Below are 20,049 nucleotides of genomic sequence, written 5' to 3' on the forward strand. Positions count from 1 at the left end.
CTCAAGTGTAGGCTAACTCAATATAACAAAAATTAAAACAGCTCTTCTTCAGTCATTTTTCAGTCATGTCCAATTCCTTGTGACCACATTTGGAGTTTTCTTGGCAAAGATATTGGGATGGTACACCATTTCCTTCTCCAGCTCATTTTACAGATGAGGAAACTGAGGCAAACAGGGTTAATTGACTTTCCCAGGGTCTGAAGCCAGATTTAAACTCAGGAAGATGTCTTCCTTGACTTTATACCCAGCACTCTATAAACTGCGTTCCCTAGCTTCCCCAAATTAAAATACCTCCTGAATCAATTTATTCAGAGTTATACCAAATTACTAAAAGACTGCTTTATGAAGCTAGAAAAATAACGAAAAATTCATCTGTAGGGGAAAAAAAGGTTAAGACTTTCAAAAGCAATGATAGGAAAAGGTAGGAAGGAAAAGGGTTAAAGGGCCTAGCAGTGTCAGATCTTGAACTATAAGTCATCATGTACATAAAGTCATAACAATCCAAACCATTTGGTATTGGTTAACATATAAGGAAGGTGACCAATGGAACATATTAGGTACAAAATATAAAGAAACAAGCAAAGATAGCAGTTTAATGTTAGATGAACCTCAAAGGCTCAAACTCCTGGAGCAAAGATTTCCTATTCAACAAAAAATTTCTGGGAAAAATGGCGAGCAGGCAGGTCATACCTCATACCATATACCAAGTTAAGTTTCAAATGGACATATTATTGTAAATATAAAGGGCGACGTAATAACCAAATTAGAAGAGCAAGGAAGAAAATCATTTTCACAATTATTTGTGGGAGAAGAGTTCATGGCCAAAGGTTAGACAGATAAACAAGACAATTTTAATTATGTAAAATTTTAAAAGCTTTTGTACAAACAAAACGAATATAGTAAAAACTAAAGGGAAACAATTGGGAAAAAGTCATTACAATCCTTCCATCTGATAAAGACCCTCATAATCAAGATAAAGAAGGAACTATTTCAAGTTTCTAAGATGAAGACAGATATTAAAGGATAGATATTAAATAGATAGATATTAAAGGATGAGAATGGACAATTTTCAAAGAAAGAAATTTAGGCTATCAACAGCATATGAAAATATGCCCCAAATGGCTAATAACTGGTGAAATGTAAATCAAACAACTCTGAAATTCCATCTTTCAGACTGGCAAAGATGATCAACAGGAACTCCACAGCTGCTGGGGAAGTTACCAGAAAGCAGGTACAATTAATATACTTGGCAGACCTATGAATTATGGGTGCAGCCCTTCTAGAAAGCAATTTGGAACCAGGCCCCAAAAGTGACTAAACTGTGGATACTTTAGGTCAATACTCCAAAGAGATTAAAGACAGGAAAATAACATACATGAACAAAAATATTTAAAATTAACTATTTAAATAAATCAATACATATTTTAAATTAAATATTTAGTATTAAAAGCAAAGAACTGGACACTAAGGGATCAAGGAATAAGCAGATTACAGTATAATAATGTAACAGAATATTACTATACCCTAAGAAATTATGAAAGCGGGGTGGCTAGTGGTGCAGTGAATAGAGCACCTGCCCTGCAGTCAGGAGGACCTGAGTTCAAATCTGGTCTCAGACACTAACACAATGTGACCTTGGGCAAGTCATTTAACCCCAATTGCCCTACCTTCCCCACTCCAAAAAAAAAAATGATGAAAGGGATGGTTTTAGAGAAACCTGGGAAAACTTGTATGCATTGTTACAGAGAGAAATAAGCAGCCAGGTGGCACAGTGGACAGTGTTGGGCCTGGAATCTGAATTTCAACCCAGTCTCAGATACTTACTAGTTGTGTGACCCTGGGCAATCTTGTTTGCCTCAGTTTCCTCATTTGTAAAATGAGCTGGAGAAGGCAATGGGAAACTTTACTCCAGTATCTTTGCCAAGAAAACTCCAAACAGGGTCATGGTCACATACAACTGAACAAAAAAAAAAAAAAAAAAGCAAAACCAGAAGACCAATTTCCGCACAGGACTCTAATCAATACACTGATTCCTAAAAACACTAGAGGACTAGTGATCACAGAGTCAGACATTTTAAAATGGAATGGGCCTTAGAGATCTGAGACCAAGCCTTGTTTCACAATGAGGGGGTTACATGAGTGCCTTGTTGGCAGCCACTGCTGGGAGGAGGCTGGGAAAGAATGCCAGCTCAGGTCTTAGGGACTCCAAGCCTAAGGCTCTACTCTAAACAGCACCTGCTGCCCACCGCCTGGCACAGAGGCAGAGAAAGACAGGAATAGGTTTTGCCTGGCTAAGCGTATTTGCTCCCAAGGTCTTGTTTTGCTTTGTTTCAGTGCAATGGCAGGCAGAGGAAGTGACCTGAAAGAGAAGAGAGGTGAGCAGCAGAGCTGCCAAAAAAAGAAAAGCCTGAAAGGAAGGTCACTGACACTGTTTAAAATTCACAGAAGAGAAGGAAAGCCAGGAGGAAGTCCAGACAGGCACTGCAGCTCTGAAAGTTTATTCTAAGCCTTCAAAGAAAAGTGGGCTTTTACATATTCCATAGACTTCCACAGTTTCAGGTACATCCCCCTCTTTTTCCAGTCTACCATGTATATATGGAGACGCTCATTTTATTTAATGTTTAATCTCAGAATTTAAAAACACAGTTTTAAAAGGTGCCAGCCCCTCTATAATTCCATTTCCCCCAGCAGGCAATGAGGAATTAGAAGAGTACTATGTAGACCAAGCCCTTTTAACAACAATGAGGACCCTAAACTATACTCACCACTCTGCCTTCCCCTCAGAAAACACCAAGACCTCCGCAAGTCTGCTCGTTCTTTCAAGAGCTGACCCAGGATTTCCTTTTCAGAGACATTTTACCGAGGGCACCACCTAGGATACAGTGGAACAAAGCACTGGCGTGGAGGGGTCAGAGTGCCCGAGTGTGAATTGCTGCCTCTCACTCAGTGCTTGCAGGTAACTCAGACAAGTCACTCAGCCTCTCGGGGTCTCAATTCCCTTTTCTGTAAAAAGAGGAGACTGAACTCTGATAACAGCCCACCCTTCTCTAGCAAGTTTTGGCAGCGCTGGGATAGGCATCTTCTCATTCCCAAACCAGCGCCCATTCAAAGACACTAAGCAGCCTGGAGCCTCTCCAAGAGGCTTTCCACATCCTGTTAAAAGAATTATAACCTGGGAAACATCAAGGCATTCAGGGAGAGAGAGGATGCCTTTGTAGAAAATAGGTTTAGTGTGAATATGCATATTGGTTACAAGAAAATAAGTGCCTGTTAATTGAAAAATAATTTTTAAAAAAAGAAGGAAAGGGGGTTTGAACCCTAGCTGCTCCATTTGGTGAAGATTAGGCCAGAGAATTTCACTATTGGCAAAGAGATGAACAAAATTCTTGGTGCCGACAGAGGGCTAATAGTAATAGAGTAAGTGCTTCAGGAAATTGGTTAGGTAATTCTGAAACTCCAGTCAGAGTTAAAAAGAAGCTTCCTCCTCAGCGCGCAGGATACCAGAGTACCTGCCCTAAGAGCCTCAGCTGGTGCGAGTCCAGAAACGTTAAGGTCCTGGGCCTTTCAGGCGTCCTGGACGTGCTGGCAGCATTTTCTCTCTGGCTCAAAATTCTCTGAGGATATTTTTACTTCTCTGAACTGTCTACACACAAATGTCACCAGGAAGCTTGAGTGTATAGGGATGCTTTAAAATTAATGTCAAAATAATCTTCCAAGGAATTAGAATAAGGTTCTACAAAACTCAGATTTACAAATACTCACAAGGTACAACTATTTAATATAATGCCCACCGTTTCCCCCAATATATGTGGACTCCCAAGCCCAGTGCTCAGACCCCAGACATACTACTAATCTTTGGTTGGAAGAGATCTATTGCCAGAATACAGCCCTGGAAGGGCATCATTTATTTAAAAGAACAACAGGTAAAAGGTAGACCCCAAGAAACATTGCATATTGAGAAAAAATACTTCAGGAGAAATCTACAAATCAGAGTAGGAAAGAATGATAGAGAAATCAGTTAGGAAGCTATTGTAATAACACAGCTGAAAGGCGGTGAGGGCCTGAACTAAGATGGTGACTGCAAGCGTAGAGAAGAGTTAACTGTGAGGGTATTGTGAAAGCAGAACTGGCAAGATCTGGCAACTACTTGGATGTGTGAGTGTAATGGGAATGTACATGTTTAAGATCTTCCCTGTCCCTAGGTTAAGTGCACCTGGGGTCTGTGGTGGGAGGCTTGTTTCTCAGGAGATACTTGGTGATTGGGCAATGGGTCAAGAAGGTTGTTACATTCTCTGGGCCAGGAGAAGGCTATATAAGCCCTGATGGGAGGCTTTGCTCTGGGGCTCACTTTGAAAAGTGTTGTGTGATTTGACCAGATGAGACTCTGGGCAGTTGTCGAGCCTCCCAGCTTTGAAAACCCAGATGGTGGTGCTTCCTTCTCTGGTAACTGGGATTAGGTATGGATGTATGTAATGGTTGGACAGTTTGGAGGCCTGTCTGCTGAAATGTTCCTGTAACTTACGCATGTAACCTCTGTATATTCTGAAGTTTGGGGTGCTGACCTTTTCCCCCTGAACTAGGTAAATGATGTATGTTTGATTGATTAAAAGCAAGCTTGTTAACCCATTTTGAGTTGCTTTCCTTTAGCAAAGCAGATCTAGGAACCTGTGTTGGCAGCCACCCTGGGGTGCTTGCTGCCACAGTTAGGTAAGGGAGAACGATAGTAATAATGTCAAGGTTATAAACTTGAGAAACTGGCAGAATGGGGTATCTTTGACAGAAGCGATAAGTTTGGAAGAGCAAAGTGTTTAGGTTGAAAGGTGACAAATTCTTGGAGCTTGAACTAACTCCAAGATATCCGGTTCAAAATGTCCAACAGGCAGCTAGCTGGTGATGTGGGACTGAAATTCAGGAGAGAGACTGGGGCTGGATATATAGAAGGTCCCAAAAGTTTTATAAACTTGCAATAAACAACATGTACTAGGTTAATTATTTACTGATACTTTTTATTAAAATTCATCATAACCATCGTCTTGTGCTATCTATCACTGCTCCATTTATGAATGTCATAAAAGCGTTCATCAGCTGCTACTCAAAGATTGCAAGTACTGCATTTGTAATCTAAGCCTTACGAGCATCCAAAGAAGGAGGGTTTGATTTACATGTGATAGTTTTGGTGCTACCCCACAAGAAAGAGTACAATGGAAACAGATCAGTCAACAGAGAAGGCCAAGCCAGAGTCCCTCCTCTGGTGACCCACCTGGAGCAAGTATCAGACAGAAAGGCAGCACGACAGGGTGCCCCACCCTATTGAAATCCAAATGGAAAGTTATTCAAAATCCACAACATTTAATAGAAGAAATCTAAATGACGAAGCTTTCAAATGATTGTTTTCTAAGTTGATTGCACTCATACTTCAGCTACTAACACTTAGAACTGCACTAAGGGTTTGGGGATCCCTTATCTGGAGCTGGGAGTCATTGACACACGTATGACCAATGAATCTACAGGAGCTAACGCAATGATGGAAAGAGCAGGGGCCTTAAAAGACCTTCTCAGCTCTCTCAATTCACAGGCCAGAGAGTGAATGATGCATTCTTCCCAATGCCTTCCTTTATAGAGGGCTTTGCTGGCAACTCTCCATTTTCCATCAACCACTGTCTGGTTTCCATTCCATGCTCCCAAGGCCAGTGGCCTCCCTTTCTCCCCCTTTTCAACTTCCTTTAGTGTATTCTAATCCCCCATTAGATCCTAAGCTCCTTGTGGGCAGGGACCAGTTCCCCCCCCCCCCCCCCCCCCCCCCCCCCCCATTCACTGGTATGCTCAGTGCTTAGCAAAATGCTTGGCAACACAGTAAGTGCTTAAGAAATGTTTATTGCCTGGCTGACTGAGCACCATGACCCAAAACGAAGAATCTAAACATCATCATTTCAAGAAATCTTGAAAGAAAACTGCTCAGACTGTTGTGCCAAAACAAGTGAGACCAGAGACCCCCAAGAATAAAACGTGGAAGTGGACTTTATTTTCCTCTGGACTGTCTGGGGTCAGACCCAAATCGAACGGTGAGTCTGCACAATGTGCCGGCTTTTAAAGGGCCGCCACACGGCCAACGGTTAGGTGTTAGGCAAGCAGAAACTTGCAGAGGCCAAGAACAGTGACTGGTCAGTACACACCTCGAAATTCCCGCCAGCGCCAAGTCTCCCTGACCCAGAAGCCCGCCCATTTCTGTGCAGGTGAGCTGATTGGAGAAGGGGGCAGGCAAGACAGGGTGAAATTCCTACTCAGAGATCCATTGGGGGAGGGGTCATGCACAACAAGATCTCTCAATGCTAGAAAGCAAAACAGAAATAGAAAGAATCCATCGATCACTTCCTGAAAGAAACCCTCAAAATGAAGACCCCTACGAACACATACGCAACATTCAGAGCTTCCAGATTGAAGAAAAAAATACAACAAGCAAAGAGAAAGAAAAACTTCAGCCATCTAGGAGCCACAGTCAGATCACACATGATTTTGTAGCCCTCTACTCCCCACACTCCCCACTCAAACGGACTGGAGAACTCAGGATAGGCTATTCCACATGGGAAGGGTTTCAAAGGCTAACAGCCTATACTAACTTACTCAGCAACACTTGAGTATAATGCTACAGGGGGGGAAATGGATTTTCAGTGAAATAGAGGACTCCCAAGCATTCTTGATGAAAAGACCAGAGCTATGGAGAAACTTTGAAGTTCAAACACAGGAGTGAAGAAGAAAGGTGGGCACAAATGAACAATAAAATTCTAACCAAGGCTAAAGTGCTTCCCATTCAGATATGGGGCATTCAGTTACATTCAGTACATGTGGCCTCATCAGGGGTCATAGAGGGAGTCTGATCAGACAAGGCCTAGGAGTGGTTCTGTTCTATCGGGATGATCTTAAGAATGGAAAGAGAGGGGAAGAGGAACATTTTAGCTGAGAGGATTCTTTTCCTCTCAAGTTGATCTTATTTGTCTTCCTTACAGAAATTTTTTTTTTGAGCATCAAAAACTGAATCAAACTAGAGGAGCTTAGGGGAGGCACAATGTTCCATGAAGTGAAGGAGAAAAGTAAAAATAAGCTACACATGGGATAAATGGGAAGTAATGAACAGAAAGCAAGCATTAGAAGTAGGAAGGGCTGGGAAAGGTTTTCTGTGGAATGCTAAGTACTGGGAACATTCTAGGCATGGAGAATAACAGTCAGAGAAAATGCCTAGAGCCAAGAGAGGGTGCATCTTGTTTGTGGAACAGGAAGCCAGTTTCGCTTGAATGAAGATTACATGGCAGAGAGTAAGGTGTAAAAAGCTCCCCTAGCAGAAGGCTAGCTTATGAAGGATGTATATGCCAAACAAAGATTCAGTATTTGACCCTGGGGCAATAGGGAGCCACTGCAGTTTACTAAGTAGGTAGGTGAAGTGGTCAGACCTGCGCTTTAGGAAAATCACTTTGGTGATGGAGTGGAAGATGGAATGGAGCAAGGAGAGAATAGAGGCAGGTGGGTCACTACCAGCAGGCCGGTCCAGGAGTAAGCATCATCAGAGCCTGCATCTGCAGAGAGATACTGAAAAGGTAAAACTGATAGGCCTTGGCAAAAGATTGGATTGGGAGGGGCAAGAGTTGCTTGAGAGAGAACGAGGACACCAGGGTGATGCGGCCTAAATTGCTTGGGATTGGGAGTGGTGTTATTCTCAATAGTAATAAGAAGTTATGAAGTGGGGGAGGGTAAAGAGCATGAGTTCTGTTTGGGACATGCTTAGTTTATGAGAACCATCAGCACAGAGATAATAGTCTGGAGGGAGAAGAGCCCAGGGCAGAACACTACTCTAGATCCAGCAAAGGAGACTGAGAAGAGGAGAACCTGGACAGAATGCTGCCCCCAAAAGAGAGCATCAAGAGAGAGGAAATTATCAAGGAAGAAAGAGCGATCAACCATGTCAAAGGCTGCAATGAGCTCCAGAATGAGGACTGAGAGAAAGTCACTGGATTTGGCAATTAAGAGATCATTAGTACCTTTGAAGAGAGCAACCTCATTCCACTGAATGGAGTCAGAAGCTGCATTGTAAGGAGTTACGAAGAGAGTAACAGGAGAAAACACGGAGGCACCTGTTAATCAAGGCTTTTCCAAGGAGGTCAGCTACAAAGGGCTGAAGACATAGAAGATAATGGTCCTGGGGATGGAAGGATCAAACTAGGGCTTTTCAGGATGGGGGAGACATGGACATCCTGTAGGCAGCAGGAAAAGAGCCAGGAATCAGATTAAAGGCTATAACAAAATCACGAAAAGAGCAATCCGCTGGAGGTAACGGGAAGGGAATGAGCCGGCCTGTGTAGGTAGAAGGAAAGGAGTAACGTCCTGTCTTCCTGTGAGATAGGGTACAGAAGGAGACAGAGGCAGAAGGCGTCTGAGTGACACAAGATCAGGAAGAGGGGCCACAAGTGGCTCACAGTGAACGGCCTCCATTTTTTCTGTAAAATAGGAGGCAAAGTTATCAGCTGAGGAGGTGGAGGAAGGAGGAAACATCAGAGGTTTGAAGAAGGATGAAAAACTGTGGAAAGTGGAATAATGAGGTAGAGTAGAATTACCTAGCAGCAGTGAGGGCCCAGCTGTCACTGTAGTGGACCCGATTAGAATGGTTCCATGACTTTCTTCACCGTTGCTCAGCAGCGTATGCGCAGGAGCAGAAGGCAGATAGGAGGAGTCATCAAAGGTTGGGGCTTGGCAAGGGTATGATCAGTGACAATGACTAAGGGGCTGGAGACTCAAGAGAAGAGGGCAACATAGAGTTGAACTGGGTCACTAAGGGGTCAAGACAAGGCAAAAAGGAGAGCATAACCAGTGAAGGGGTGATGGCCTGGGAGAGCTGGAAAACCAGCAGATTATGGTCAGTTAGGAGGATTCTGAAACAAGGAAGTGGTCTATCTGTGGGTGACCATTCTTGTGTGTGGCAAGGTGGGGTGAAGGAGCAGGTCATGGGAAATAAGGAGGCTCAGGAAGTGAGTGGTTAGGATGTTTGAGGCAGTCAATACGTATAAGTCCCCACATCTGAGGACAGCATTTGGGAAGGAGAGAAAAGCTATGGGCCAGGTAACAAGCTCAGTGAGGCAGGAAGGGAATGAGTTGGGGGTCTGCAGACGTCAGCTACCAGGATTTTGACTGGGTGGTAGATATGAATTGCATGAACCTCAAAGGAGAGATTACTGAATAATGGAGGGAGGGGGAGAACCTGAAGTGACAAGAGGGAACAAGGAATAGTGAACCTACCCCCCCTCTTGACCAGTGAATTGAGGGCGTGAGTGAAGGCACAGCCACTACTGGAAAGGGTGGCAGAAAGGCTATGCCATAAACGGGTATCCAGGTCTTGACAGCTGTTAAACCATGGAAGAGTGTGAGAGGAAAAGATTTTGAGTGGGATGGGAATAAGAAATCAGGGGGTGGGGGATGGGTGGTCGGCAAAGGTTCAGAATCACAGACTGGGAGGCGTCATCATTCGGTGTGATGATGTTCACTGGGTGCCACTCCTCTTCTTGCCTTGGAAACGGTCCCACTCCCCACTTACTTTCCTCTTCCCTCAAGGGACAGGAGCGGCAGGAGATGGAAAGACTGAGGTCAATGGGAAGTTTGCTCCTCTCTTCCCTGGAGGATCAGCTGGGAAATCAGGCTGGCAGTAGGCAGTGCCAGCACAGAGGGCTCTGTCAGCCTTCCCTCAGAGAACACAAAGAACAGGAGAGGCAAGTCTTAGTCAGAGGAAAGTCTCTTCTCACCTGAAGTTGTAAATCATGTAGGCACAACCGGAAATGGGAGTCTCCTGAACAGGGGAAAGTCATATTGGAGCAGACTGAAGCTGGCCCACCCCCTTGTCATCTTTCTTCAGGGGACACAGACAGAAGAGATGAAAAGTGCAGAATCAGAGGAAAACCTCAGAGAAAAGTCTTGTCTCTTTTCTCTCTAGTTCACTGATTCTTTAATCTTTTTCTTCTTAGTCTGTTTCCTAAGTCAGTTGCATTTGCTATGAGATCCCTTACATTTTCTTCTATTTTCTTCTGTCTTTTGACTTGTTTCAATATTTCTTGTTATCACATGGAGCCACTGGTACTTCTATTTGGTCTACTCTAATTTTCAGGGAATTTGTAGTTTGGCTTTGTATCTATTATGTCAAGTTGTTAATTGTCTTTACAATTCCTTCTTCCATAGCTCTCATTTCTTTTTCAGTTTTTTCCTCTGGCACTCTCATTTCATTTTTTTTAAATTAAATTTTAAAAAACCTCTTGCTTCATCTCTTCAAGGAATTCTGGTTGTGCTTGTGCTCAAGCTCTGTTTTTCTCTGAGGCATTTCTTGTAGTTGTTTTATTCTCTTCTGCTTTTGTGGCTTGAGCCTTCCTTCTGCCATAAGAGCTCTTTAGGGGAGAATTCTTTTTTTGTTTATCATCCCCCCTAGTTCCTGATTTCAGACTTGATATTAGGGCTGGGTTCTGTACACTTTTGGTGGGGAGATCTGGGCTTGCCTTGTTGCTGTTTTCTTGAGTGTTATGTTATTTCAGGATCTCGGGCTGGGGCCTGCAAACTTTAAGTGCCCCCATGGTAGTCTGATACAGAGCACGGTCTGATTGCTGCTTACCTAATCTGAGAGCAGAGTTCCTAACCTGGGCTTTGGTCTGATCAACAGTAGAATGCATATAGACTCAGCCCTATTAGCCAGCTGAAAGCTTTGCTGGCAGGATTCTTTGGTAGGAGACTCTTACCCTGGTCATTCTTCCGCAGACCCGGAATCTGTGCCACCCAGCTTGTTCTCTCTACCTTGGATCGCCCTCCCTTTCAGTACACCCTGCATCTATGATCCAGGACTGAGTATTAGGAGACAAAGCTGCCAGTTGTCACTTGTCCCCACTGTTCTGCCCTGGTCCCCCAGGTGCTGGAGTATTCTGTCTCACTCTGGTATGCTCCTGGCTTAATCTCATTCCCAGGATCCACAGACCTCTTTGCTCTCCTACACCAAGCTGGTCTGGAAAAGGGTTCACTGTTGACTTTTTCTTGATTTCCCCATCAAGATTAGGTCTGGTGCATCTTCTAGATCTCTGCGGAGGCGAGCTCAGTCATACTAATACTCCACTATCTCCATTCTCCCCTGTCAGATAAAATGTCAAAGACACACAGACTGTTCTGACTAGATAAGACCTCATCTGATGAAATGTACTGAGGGAACCTGTTTAAAGGGAGATTAAAATTGTATGTGTGTGTGTATAATTTCCATTGTTGACAGGACTACTAGGCTGGTCAGGGGAATGTTCTAAGTTAGTTTATCTAGTCTTTGGCAAAGCATTTGACAGTCATTCACAATATTCTCATTGAAGAAATAGAGACGTGGGCTAAATCAGCCACTGAGGTGACTCTAGAACTGGTTGATAGACCAGACATCAACTCAAAAGACATGAGTGGAAGAGGGCATGGCCTCTGAAGTGGGCACCATGCTTGTACTGATTAACATTCTTGTCACAGGCACAGATGACAAGTTTACCAAATTTGTAGATGACACCAAGCTCGGTATACCAGACATCAAAAATGTGCAGAATCTATTAAGATGACATTTGTTAGGGATAAATGTAAAGTTTTTAAGTTGGATCCAAAGAAATCAATCTTATACTTAAGAAATTTGAGATGGCAGAGGTGTGGGGAAGACACCTGTGAAAGACTGCTGTAGGAGTGGTCTATACACTCAGCCTAACTCAACGGTGGGACACGGAAGCTAAGAAGGAAAACACAACCTTAGGCTCATTAAGAGAGGCAGTGTCTTTGATGAGGAACGTGAAAAGCCTGCTGTGCTTTGTCTTGGCCAAACCATATAGAAAACACTGTGCTGGCTTTGGATGTTACATTTTAGGAAGGCAACTGATAAGCTGAAGACTAGCCAGAAAGAGGGCAATGAGGATGGTGAAGGGCCTCAAGGCCATGTCACAGAAGGGCTGGTGAAGGGCCTGGAGGAGAGCAGACTTGGCTAGCTTCCTGCCTGCGGCCATCTATAAAAAAGAGATTCAATTTACTCTTCTTGTCCCCAGAGGACAGAAGTAGAAGGTCTGGTTAGAAGTTTGAAAAGGGCAAATTAAGGGCTAATTCATTTGAGAATTAGCAGTATCCCAAAAAAGACTGGGCTGCCTTGGGAAGTAGTGGGTTCTCCCTCAGAGAGTAGTTAAAGATAAGGCTAGATAACTATTTTGGGGGGTATGCTATTTAAAGCTTCCTTGTTCAGGTATGGGTTGAACAATATGGACTCTGAGGTGTCTTTCAACTTAGAGTCTATGAAAAATTGTGCAGGATGAGAAGGAATGAATGGGCTGCAATCTATCCTAGTGGAGGGAGTGGAAGGACGTATCCTGACGATGCTAAAGATACAGAGAAACACTGTATGTGTATGTGGGGGAGAGGGTGCCAAGGAAACAGGAAACATCAGCATGTTAGCTATAGACTTCGATTCATCAACAATGGAACACTGCAGCTCCTTTCTCAGTAATCCTATAAACTTAACAGTATTCGTCTGAAAAGGAAGAAACCAACGGCGCTCCTCTTTTCTCTCAGGGGAGATTATAGATTTTTCTGGTTTGTGCCAAGTAACAGAACTTCCACGATTCCTTTAAAAGGTCATTCCTCTGCAACGTCTCCTTGCCAGAACATTTCTCTTAGAATTCACCTAACCTCCTGACCTTTTACACCTTTAAATGTCAAATATAAAAGGCAAGGGGAAAGCACTGTTTAAGAACACGGCATTCCAAACACAGCTCATCTCTTCCCCAACACAACACCGAGTCTGTCTGGAGCATATGGAATACGTCTTGCCTCAGCTTTCTGCCTTCAAGACTGGTTTCCTTCCTCAGCCATCTTCCCCCTTCCCCAAGTAGCTCCTTCAAGGTACACAGAGCCTCAGAAATCCATGGTGAAAGCACAGGGTCTGGAACAGATAAAGCTGTGCTGTCTGGCTTTGTCTGCACGACTGCAGAGTTTAGTTAAGTGGTGTTAAATTTGAAACCAATGATTACACGTTGAGAACAAAGGAGATTGGGAAGTGATCCTGTTGAACAGTCTACAGCAGACATCACTTTCTCCAGGACGGGTCAGATGTCTTAAATGATGTGCGTCGTTAGGACAGAGACAGGAAGAAGCAGGCACTGTGGCCTATTTCAGCTGCCAAGCCCTTTTCAGAAAAGAGGCTACTGTGGCTTCGTTCACAAAACTCTCCCTAGCACTCAATCCTCTTCTAAACTTTCCAATTTCTCTCAAAGGCATCAGCCTTCCTCTGGTCTCCAACGTTTGTGAGCTCAGCATTATTCCTGATTACACTCTCTAATTTTACTTCCATCTTAGCCTCTGTCCTCTGGTGACTGCCCTGGTGCAGGCCCTCATCACCTCTCACCTGGACAACTGCCCACCAGCCTGCTGGAGAGGCCTACCTGCTTCAAGGCCCTGCCTGATCCAATCCTGTCTACCTCAGCTGCCATGATGATCTTTTTTCAGCACAAGTCTGACCATGCTCTGCTCAACAAATTCCAGGAGATCTCCACTGCCTCTGTCTGGCCTTGAAAGCCCTTCACCACTCCGCCCTAACCTACCTCTCCTGTCTTAGAATCCATCCTTCCCTTCCAAGCTTTCTCTTCTAGCAACACTGCCCTCTTTGCTCCTCACAACGAGCTCTCTATTTCCCATCTCTGAGGCCATGCCTTGGCTCTCCACACGTGCCATGTATTCCCTCTACCTCCTTCAAGACTCAGCTGAGACAAGACATTCAGATCCCTGAGACTGCTCATGGCCCACTTCCCTCCCTGCACCACCTAGGACTTACTCTGTCTGTATATGTGGCTTCCGCCAACAGAAGGGAAGCCCCTGGAGGGCTCAGAATGGTTTGGTTTGGTTTCTGGTACCCTAGATGTCAAGCAGAGTGCCTGGCACACAGTATTCACGGAAGGAGGTGTTGCTGACTGACTGTGTGACTGTAGGTGACAACTTTTTTGGGTCTCAGTTTCTTAATCTGCCTTGCCTCCACCAAAAATGGAAGAAGAAAAGAAGGAAAGAAAAGGAAGAGCCTGGACTAGCTAATGTCCAGCGCCCTCGATGCCGCATGAGTCTAACGAGGGTGGTATACAGGCCAACCTGCAGGAGTCCCAGGAGATTCCCACCGTGGCCATCTGACCTTGCCTGGCAGGCTCCTGCACAGGAGGCCAGCCTATGCCCATAAGCATCACTGTGCCCCCTCCCCTAGCGTTTGGCTAACTCCCTTGAATGCGGCCTTGCTGCTTTTCTTTACTACCACTCAGAGTCCCCAGTGAAGTGCTCGATACCCAGGAAGACATGCTTGTCATCGGCCTCTTTGAGGAAAAGCTGGTAACATGCCCACCTGGCACAGATTAATCTACACATCATTTTGCAGGGCACGGCCTTGCCCTGCCTGACCACAGGCTGTGTCACTGCTCCTTTGGGTGGCTTAGGTCGCTAATGGGGTGATGTCTAGGACAGGGCTGCCGGCAGGCTATGTCCTACAGCAGATGAAGCCCCAGATGTGGATGGAGTCACAGGAAAACAGCTTTGACACGTCATTCTGCATTCCTTTCTAGGCCTCAGCTTCCTCATCTGTAAAGTGAAGGGTCAGACTAAATGATCTCCAAGGCTCCAGTTCTTGGTAATCTGAGTCCATAAAATGAGAATAATGGTATTTGCACAACCTACCCTGGATGGCTGTTGCAGGACAAATGTTTTGTAAACAAGTTATTCCTCAAGTGACATGAACTCTCATCACTCACTCTCCAATGTAAATGGAGAAAGCTCTCATTCTCTTCACCAGGGAGATACCTTTGCCAAAGCACACAGCTAAAGCAGTTTCTACACTGGCATAAACAAGACAGGGATGAACACAGCATATGATGCGGTAAGTCATGACGGACCATAAGAAAGGTCTGACTTTGAGGGCCTCCCAGGATTCTAGCTCTTCACTCAGTAATGGAGTCCCCCTGAGGGCCCAGAAAAGTACAGCAGGGAATATGTCACCAGTGTACTCTGAGTTCTGAGGGTGGATGGCTCTCATTTCCTCTCTGTCTATTAGAAAGAACCCCGGAAGTTTCCTTTAATCTAGTTCTCTGAAATTACTGGTGGTGGGGGGAGAACAGGTGACTTTTCAGAGAAGGGTTGAAGGAGACCTTTCTTTTGCCTGCACCTTTTCAAAGAAGAAACGATACAAGCATGTATTGTGTGCTGGGGATTGAAAAAGAATCATCACCAGCAGCAACAAAAGTTTTGATGGCTTCCGTCTCTACTAAATTTGTGCTCCGATAATAGCAATCAGCATTACTACAATGATTTCCTCCTAAGCAGCTGGTGAGGGGAGGCAGGGGGCAATACAGGAAGCTGAGGCCAAGAGAGATGAAGGGACTTGTCCATAGCTAGGCTACTGGGCAGTGCCAGAAGCCTCCCAACACACACCTGGCCCCTCCACCGTCTATCAAGCCCACCAACGGGTATGCACACATTCTAAGGGAGCCCAAGCTTACAGCCACATCGCAATATTTGTCAATGCCTCACTCTGAAGTCAAAGTCAAAACCTTTCTTCCAAGAATGACTGGTTCAGCAGTTCAGAAAACAAGGCTAGAACGTGGAGGGGAGAGAAGGAAATCCCAGGGAGTTTTCTTCAACTCAAACAGTAAGGCAGAAAACTTACGGGCCCTCACCCACAACACTCAAGTTCAAGAATTATGGTAAACTGACAGAACTCATAGAAGAAAACCATAAAGGCAGGAAGCCTGACCAAAGATTGATTACCAGCCCCGCCCTGCCCACGAAGGTGCATATTTAGAACACGTTCTTTGAAGCATACATCACAGAATCAAAGGACGATTTACAGTCCTCCCTGCCCTCACTTTCACATTAATCAAGGGTATTTCATTGAACCTTGCTGGCCAGAAGAGTTCTAACTCTCTGGATGCACTGAACTTTGAAAGGTGGGAGCGGGGAGAAGAAAGAACACTTGGTTGGGTTTTCTGTTTGGGGCACACTCACACCAACACTGGCCGCAAAGGCAGCTGGTTCTACTACTCAGAGAAGAGGGCAGGGATGGGGCTGGAGGAAGGGGCACTTACGCGGCATGATCCCTTGGCTCACCAGCTCCTCCCGGGTCCGGCGTTGTTGAAGCTTCAACTGGAGCACTGCACAATGGAGAGAACAGGGAGATGGATGGTCAGCGGGGCAGAGTACCACAAAAGACCCATTTTAAAATTCAACATAGGTTTTATCTTTCAGTCCTAAGCCATGAGGGTCTAAGCATTAAGGAGAGGTCTGGGAGTTGTGAACACCAGCAATTGCAGAAGTGGCTTGATAGAACACAGTTTCCGTATTTGGCTGTGGGCGGCAGGAGAGGAAGTTGTGAAGGGTCGAGCAGGGCGATAACAATCCACACAACTCAGAAGCCTCGCCTCTTGCACAAAACCTCCTATACCAACAGCTTCTTCCTGAGATGAGAAGTTTGAAAGATGACAAGTTACTAGACTCGTGTCCAGCAGAAGGGTGCTCTACACGCCTCTATTTTCTAAGTTAACCAAGAGTAGCAAGAACACTAATGATGCAGCTCAGGCTGTGTGGCAGCTGTTTCTAATGATGCTCTGCACTGCTGGCAGGGCTCTGTCCACATACCCCTTTGCCCTCCCCTTCTTCACCCTCCAGAGCATTTGAAGGCCCAGAAACTCTTTGGGGATGAAGAAACCTAAAGAGATGATTCTGAGCACCTCCGGAAGGGGCTTGACTTTGGCATCAAGGGAGTGTCTGGTGCCACCCTGGCATGGCAGCACAGCTTGAAAAGAGTTTGTTTAAAAAAAAAAGAAAAAATTCAATTCTCTGTATTTTGAAAGTCAAAAAATTCCACGGGTCTAAACTGCACCTCCATGAAGCCACAGGGCTTTCCTGCATTCAGATAGTTTATATAAATGAAACACGTGCTCTGTGATAGGCTGGAGCTTGGGCTAGAGAAAGATGCTTAAACAGGACATCTCTGAATAACTATAATTTTGCTAATGAGATGACTGGCTGGGGTGTGCATCCAACCCTGTCATCTGCCTCTCTCACAAACAAGCTTCCACTGGTTGCCAAGCAGAGATGGCAGAAAGCGGCATGAAAAAACCACTCTCTTCTTAATGGCTAACTAGTATTATTGTTGTTGCTAATACATGGAGTGATTGGAAAGCATTCCACACGTGTTCTCTCATTTAGTTCTCACCTGAGGAAATTGAAACTAGTGGAAACTAGGTGACTTGCTCAGGGGCACAGAACTGTTAAGTTTTCGAGGGAGGATCCAGCCCCAAGTCTGTCCTTCCTTTCATTTATCCAAATTCTGTTCACTGAACAGGGTCCAGTGAGAAGGCCCCCTCCAATATAAAACATTCCCATTGAACTTCCACCCAGAGCAGGTTTCTTTACCTGGAATCTGGGAAATTAAAAAAAAATGACAGTTTTATGCTAATTAAGGTGTTCTTTGTAATCCTATGTGTTTTATGCATTTGAAAACATTATTCTGAGGACAAACAAAGGTGAAGAACCTTGATTTAGAGGAAATAGTAATGACTGAATTATCTGATCCCCTTCACTGACATACCAGCAAGCATCAGACTATTGCGTGTGTATCCATGTGTACAGAGGAAGGGCTTGCACTGCTCACTGCTTCCTTATTTCTCTAGGGTGAGGGAGGGGACCAGAACAAGAGACTCTACCCAATACCGCTCCAGAGCAGGGTGATTGGGGGCCATGGTATGTCACACTGGTGAGTCACACGCTACTTCCTTGGATCTTTTCCATATGAACAGCTGATTTTTTTAAACACAAGTATAGTAGAAAGAACACTGGATTTAGAGTCTGCAACCCTGGGTTCAAATCTTGACTATGACGAACTTATTTTCAGTGCAACCTTGAACAAATGAGAAGCTCAGGCTCCTGTCTCCACACTAGGCCAGAGTGGGTGCTTAGACAATATTCTCTCCTTCCTCAGCTCTCCTGCCTGGCTTCCCAGGCTTCCTTCAGATCTCACCATGTTTAAGAAGTCCTGTCCATATACAGGCACTGGGGCATCGAGATCCACCATGCCCTACTGGAAAGTCGGAGGGGGATGAGGGAAGACATGGGAGAGAGCAGATTGGGCGAGGGGATATCCTGTGGGATAGCTATTTTGGGGTGGTGGGTAGGGGAAAAACGGGGAGAAAATTTGTAATTCAAAATCTTGTGGAAATGAATGATGTAAATTAGAAGTTAATAAAGCATTTGATAAAGGAAAATAAAAAGACGTCCCGTCCAGTCCCTTTTAATGCTGGTGCCTTACGTCTGTTGATTATTTCCAGTTCATCCTCTATTATCTTGGTTTCTGCTTCCTCTGGAGGTGGGGCTTGATTTTTGACTCTCTTTGTATCACCAGAGCTTACCACAGTGCCTGACATATAGTAAATGCTTAATAAATACCCACTGACTATCTGTACCTCAATTTCCTTATGCATGAAATGAAGAGGACTGTGTTAGATGCTCTCCAAGGGTCCTTCTGGGGCAGCTAGGTGGTGCAGCAGATAGAACACTGGGCCTAGAATCAGAAAAACTCATCTTCCTGAGTTCAAATCTGTCCTCAGACACTTACTAGTTGTATGACCCTGGGCAAGTCACTTCACCCTGTTTGTCTCAGTTTCCTCACCTGTAAAATGAGCTAGAAAAGGAAATAGCAAACCACTCCAGTATCTTTTGAAAGAAAACCCCAAATGGGGTCACAAAGAGTTGGACATGACTAAAAACAACTGAACAACAACGACAAAGATTCTTTCCTTTTTAATTCTTATGTTACTGGGAGACCTTGTTTGTTAACACGTATCTGTCACCTACAGATGGGATACTCCTTTTCTGAGGTGGGATAGTTGGGGGATAAAAGTAGCCTACCTACATTTACAGTGCAGGAATCATCCTGTTAAGAAGCACATGTTTTATGAAAAGAAAATGCTCTCAGGGGCGGCCAGGTGGCTCAGAGAGTAAGAGCACCGGCTCCAGTGTTGGGATGACCTGGATCAAATCCGGCCTCAGATACTCAGCACCACACCCAGAAATAACTGGCTGTGTAACCTTGAACAAGTTACTTAACCCCTATTGCTTTAAAAAAAAAAAAAGAAAGAAAAAAGAAAATGCTCTGAATAACTACTGATTAGGTAAATGCAAATTAAAACAACTCTGAGATACCACCTCACACGTCTATCAGATTGGTTAAAATGACAGAAAAGGAAAATGACAAATGTTGGTGGGGATGTTGAAAAACTGGGACACTAATGCACTGCTGGTGTAGATATGAACTGATCCAACCATTCTGGAAAGCAATTTGGAACTGTGCCCAAGGGGCTAGAAAACCGTGCATACCCTTTCATCCAGCAACACCACTGCTAGGTCTGCATCCCAAAGAGATCAAAGAAAAAGAAAAACGAACGATTTGTACAAAACATTTATAGCAGTTCTTTTTGTGGTGGCAAAAAATTGGAAATTGAAGGGGTGCCCATTAATTGGGAATGGCTGAACAAGTTGTGGTATAAGACTGTTATGGAATACTACTGTGCTATAAGAAATGATGAGCAGGATGGTTTCAGAAAAATCTGGGAAAACGTACATGAACTGATACAAAGTGAAGTGAGCAGAACCAGAGCACTGTACACAGTAACAGCAACACTGTACAATGATGAACTGTGAATGACTTAGCTATTCTCAGCAATACAATGATCCAAGACAATTCCAAAGGACAAATGGTGAAAAAAAGCTGTCCACCTCCAGAGAAAGTAGTGAAGTCTGAGAGCAGATCAAAGCATACTTTTTTTTTTGTTGCTTTTTGCTTCTTGGAGGGCAACTGAGGTTAACTAACTTGTCCAAGGTCACACAGCTAGTTTTTGTTTGTTTGTGTTAAGTGGCTGAGGCCAGATCCGATCTCAGGTCCTCATGGCTCCAGGGCCAGCATTCTACTCACTGTGCCACCTTGCTGCCCTGCATACCTTTTTTTTT

General features: G+C 44.5%; 2 protein-coding genes across 4 annotated transcripts in view; one reads left to right on the top strand and one right to left on the bottom strand.

Annotated features, from left to right (window-relative positions):
* RBX1 (ring-box 1) overlaps nt 1-20,049 on the top strand; it is a 434,671-nt gene that overhangs the window by 64,840 nt on the left and 349,782 nt on the right. The window lies entirely within an intron of this gene.
* The window catches only part of MRTFA (myocardin related transcription factor A), a 214,338-nt gene that overhangs the window by 30,027 nt on the left and 164,262 nt on the right, over nt 1-20,049 (bottom strand). For all 3 annotated transcript variants that reach the window (XM_069102864.1, XM_069102866.1, XM_069102865.1), the window contains one exon: nt 16,131-16,196. In XM_069102864.1, coding sequence (XP_068958965.1) covers nt 16,131-16,196 — 66 coding nt within the window. The remainder of the gene's footprint in view (nt 1-16,130; nt 16,197-20,049) is intronic.

Source organism: Petaurus breviceps, unplaced genomic scaffold (genome assembly GCF_028583685.1).
Source record: "Petaurus breviceps papuanus isolate PSGF00001 unplaced genomic scaffold, PetGlider_PUasm1.0 558, whole genome shotgun sequence".
NCBI classification, from domain to species: domain Eukaryota; kingdom Metazoa; phylum Chordata; class Mammalia; order Diprotodontia; family Petauridae; genus Petaurus; species Petaurus breviceps.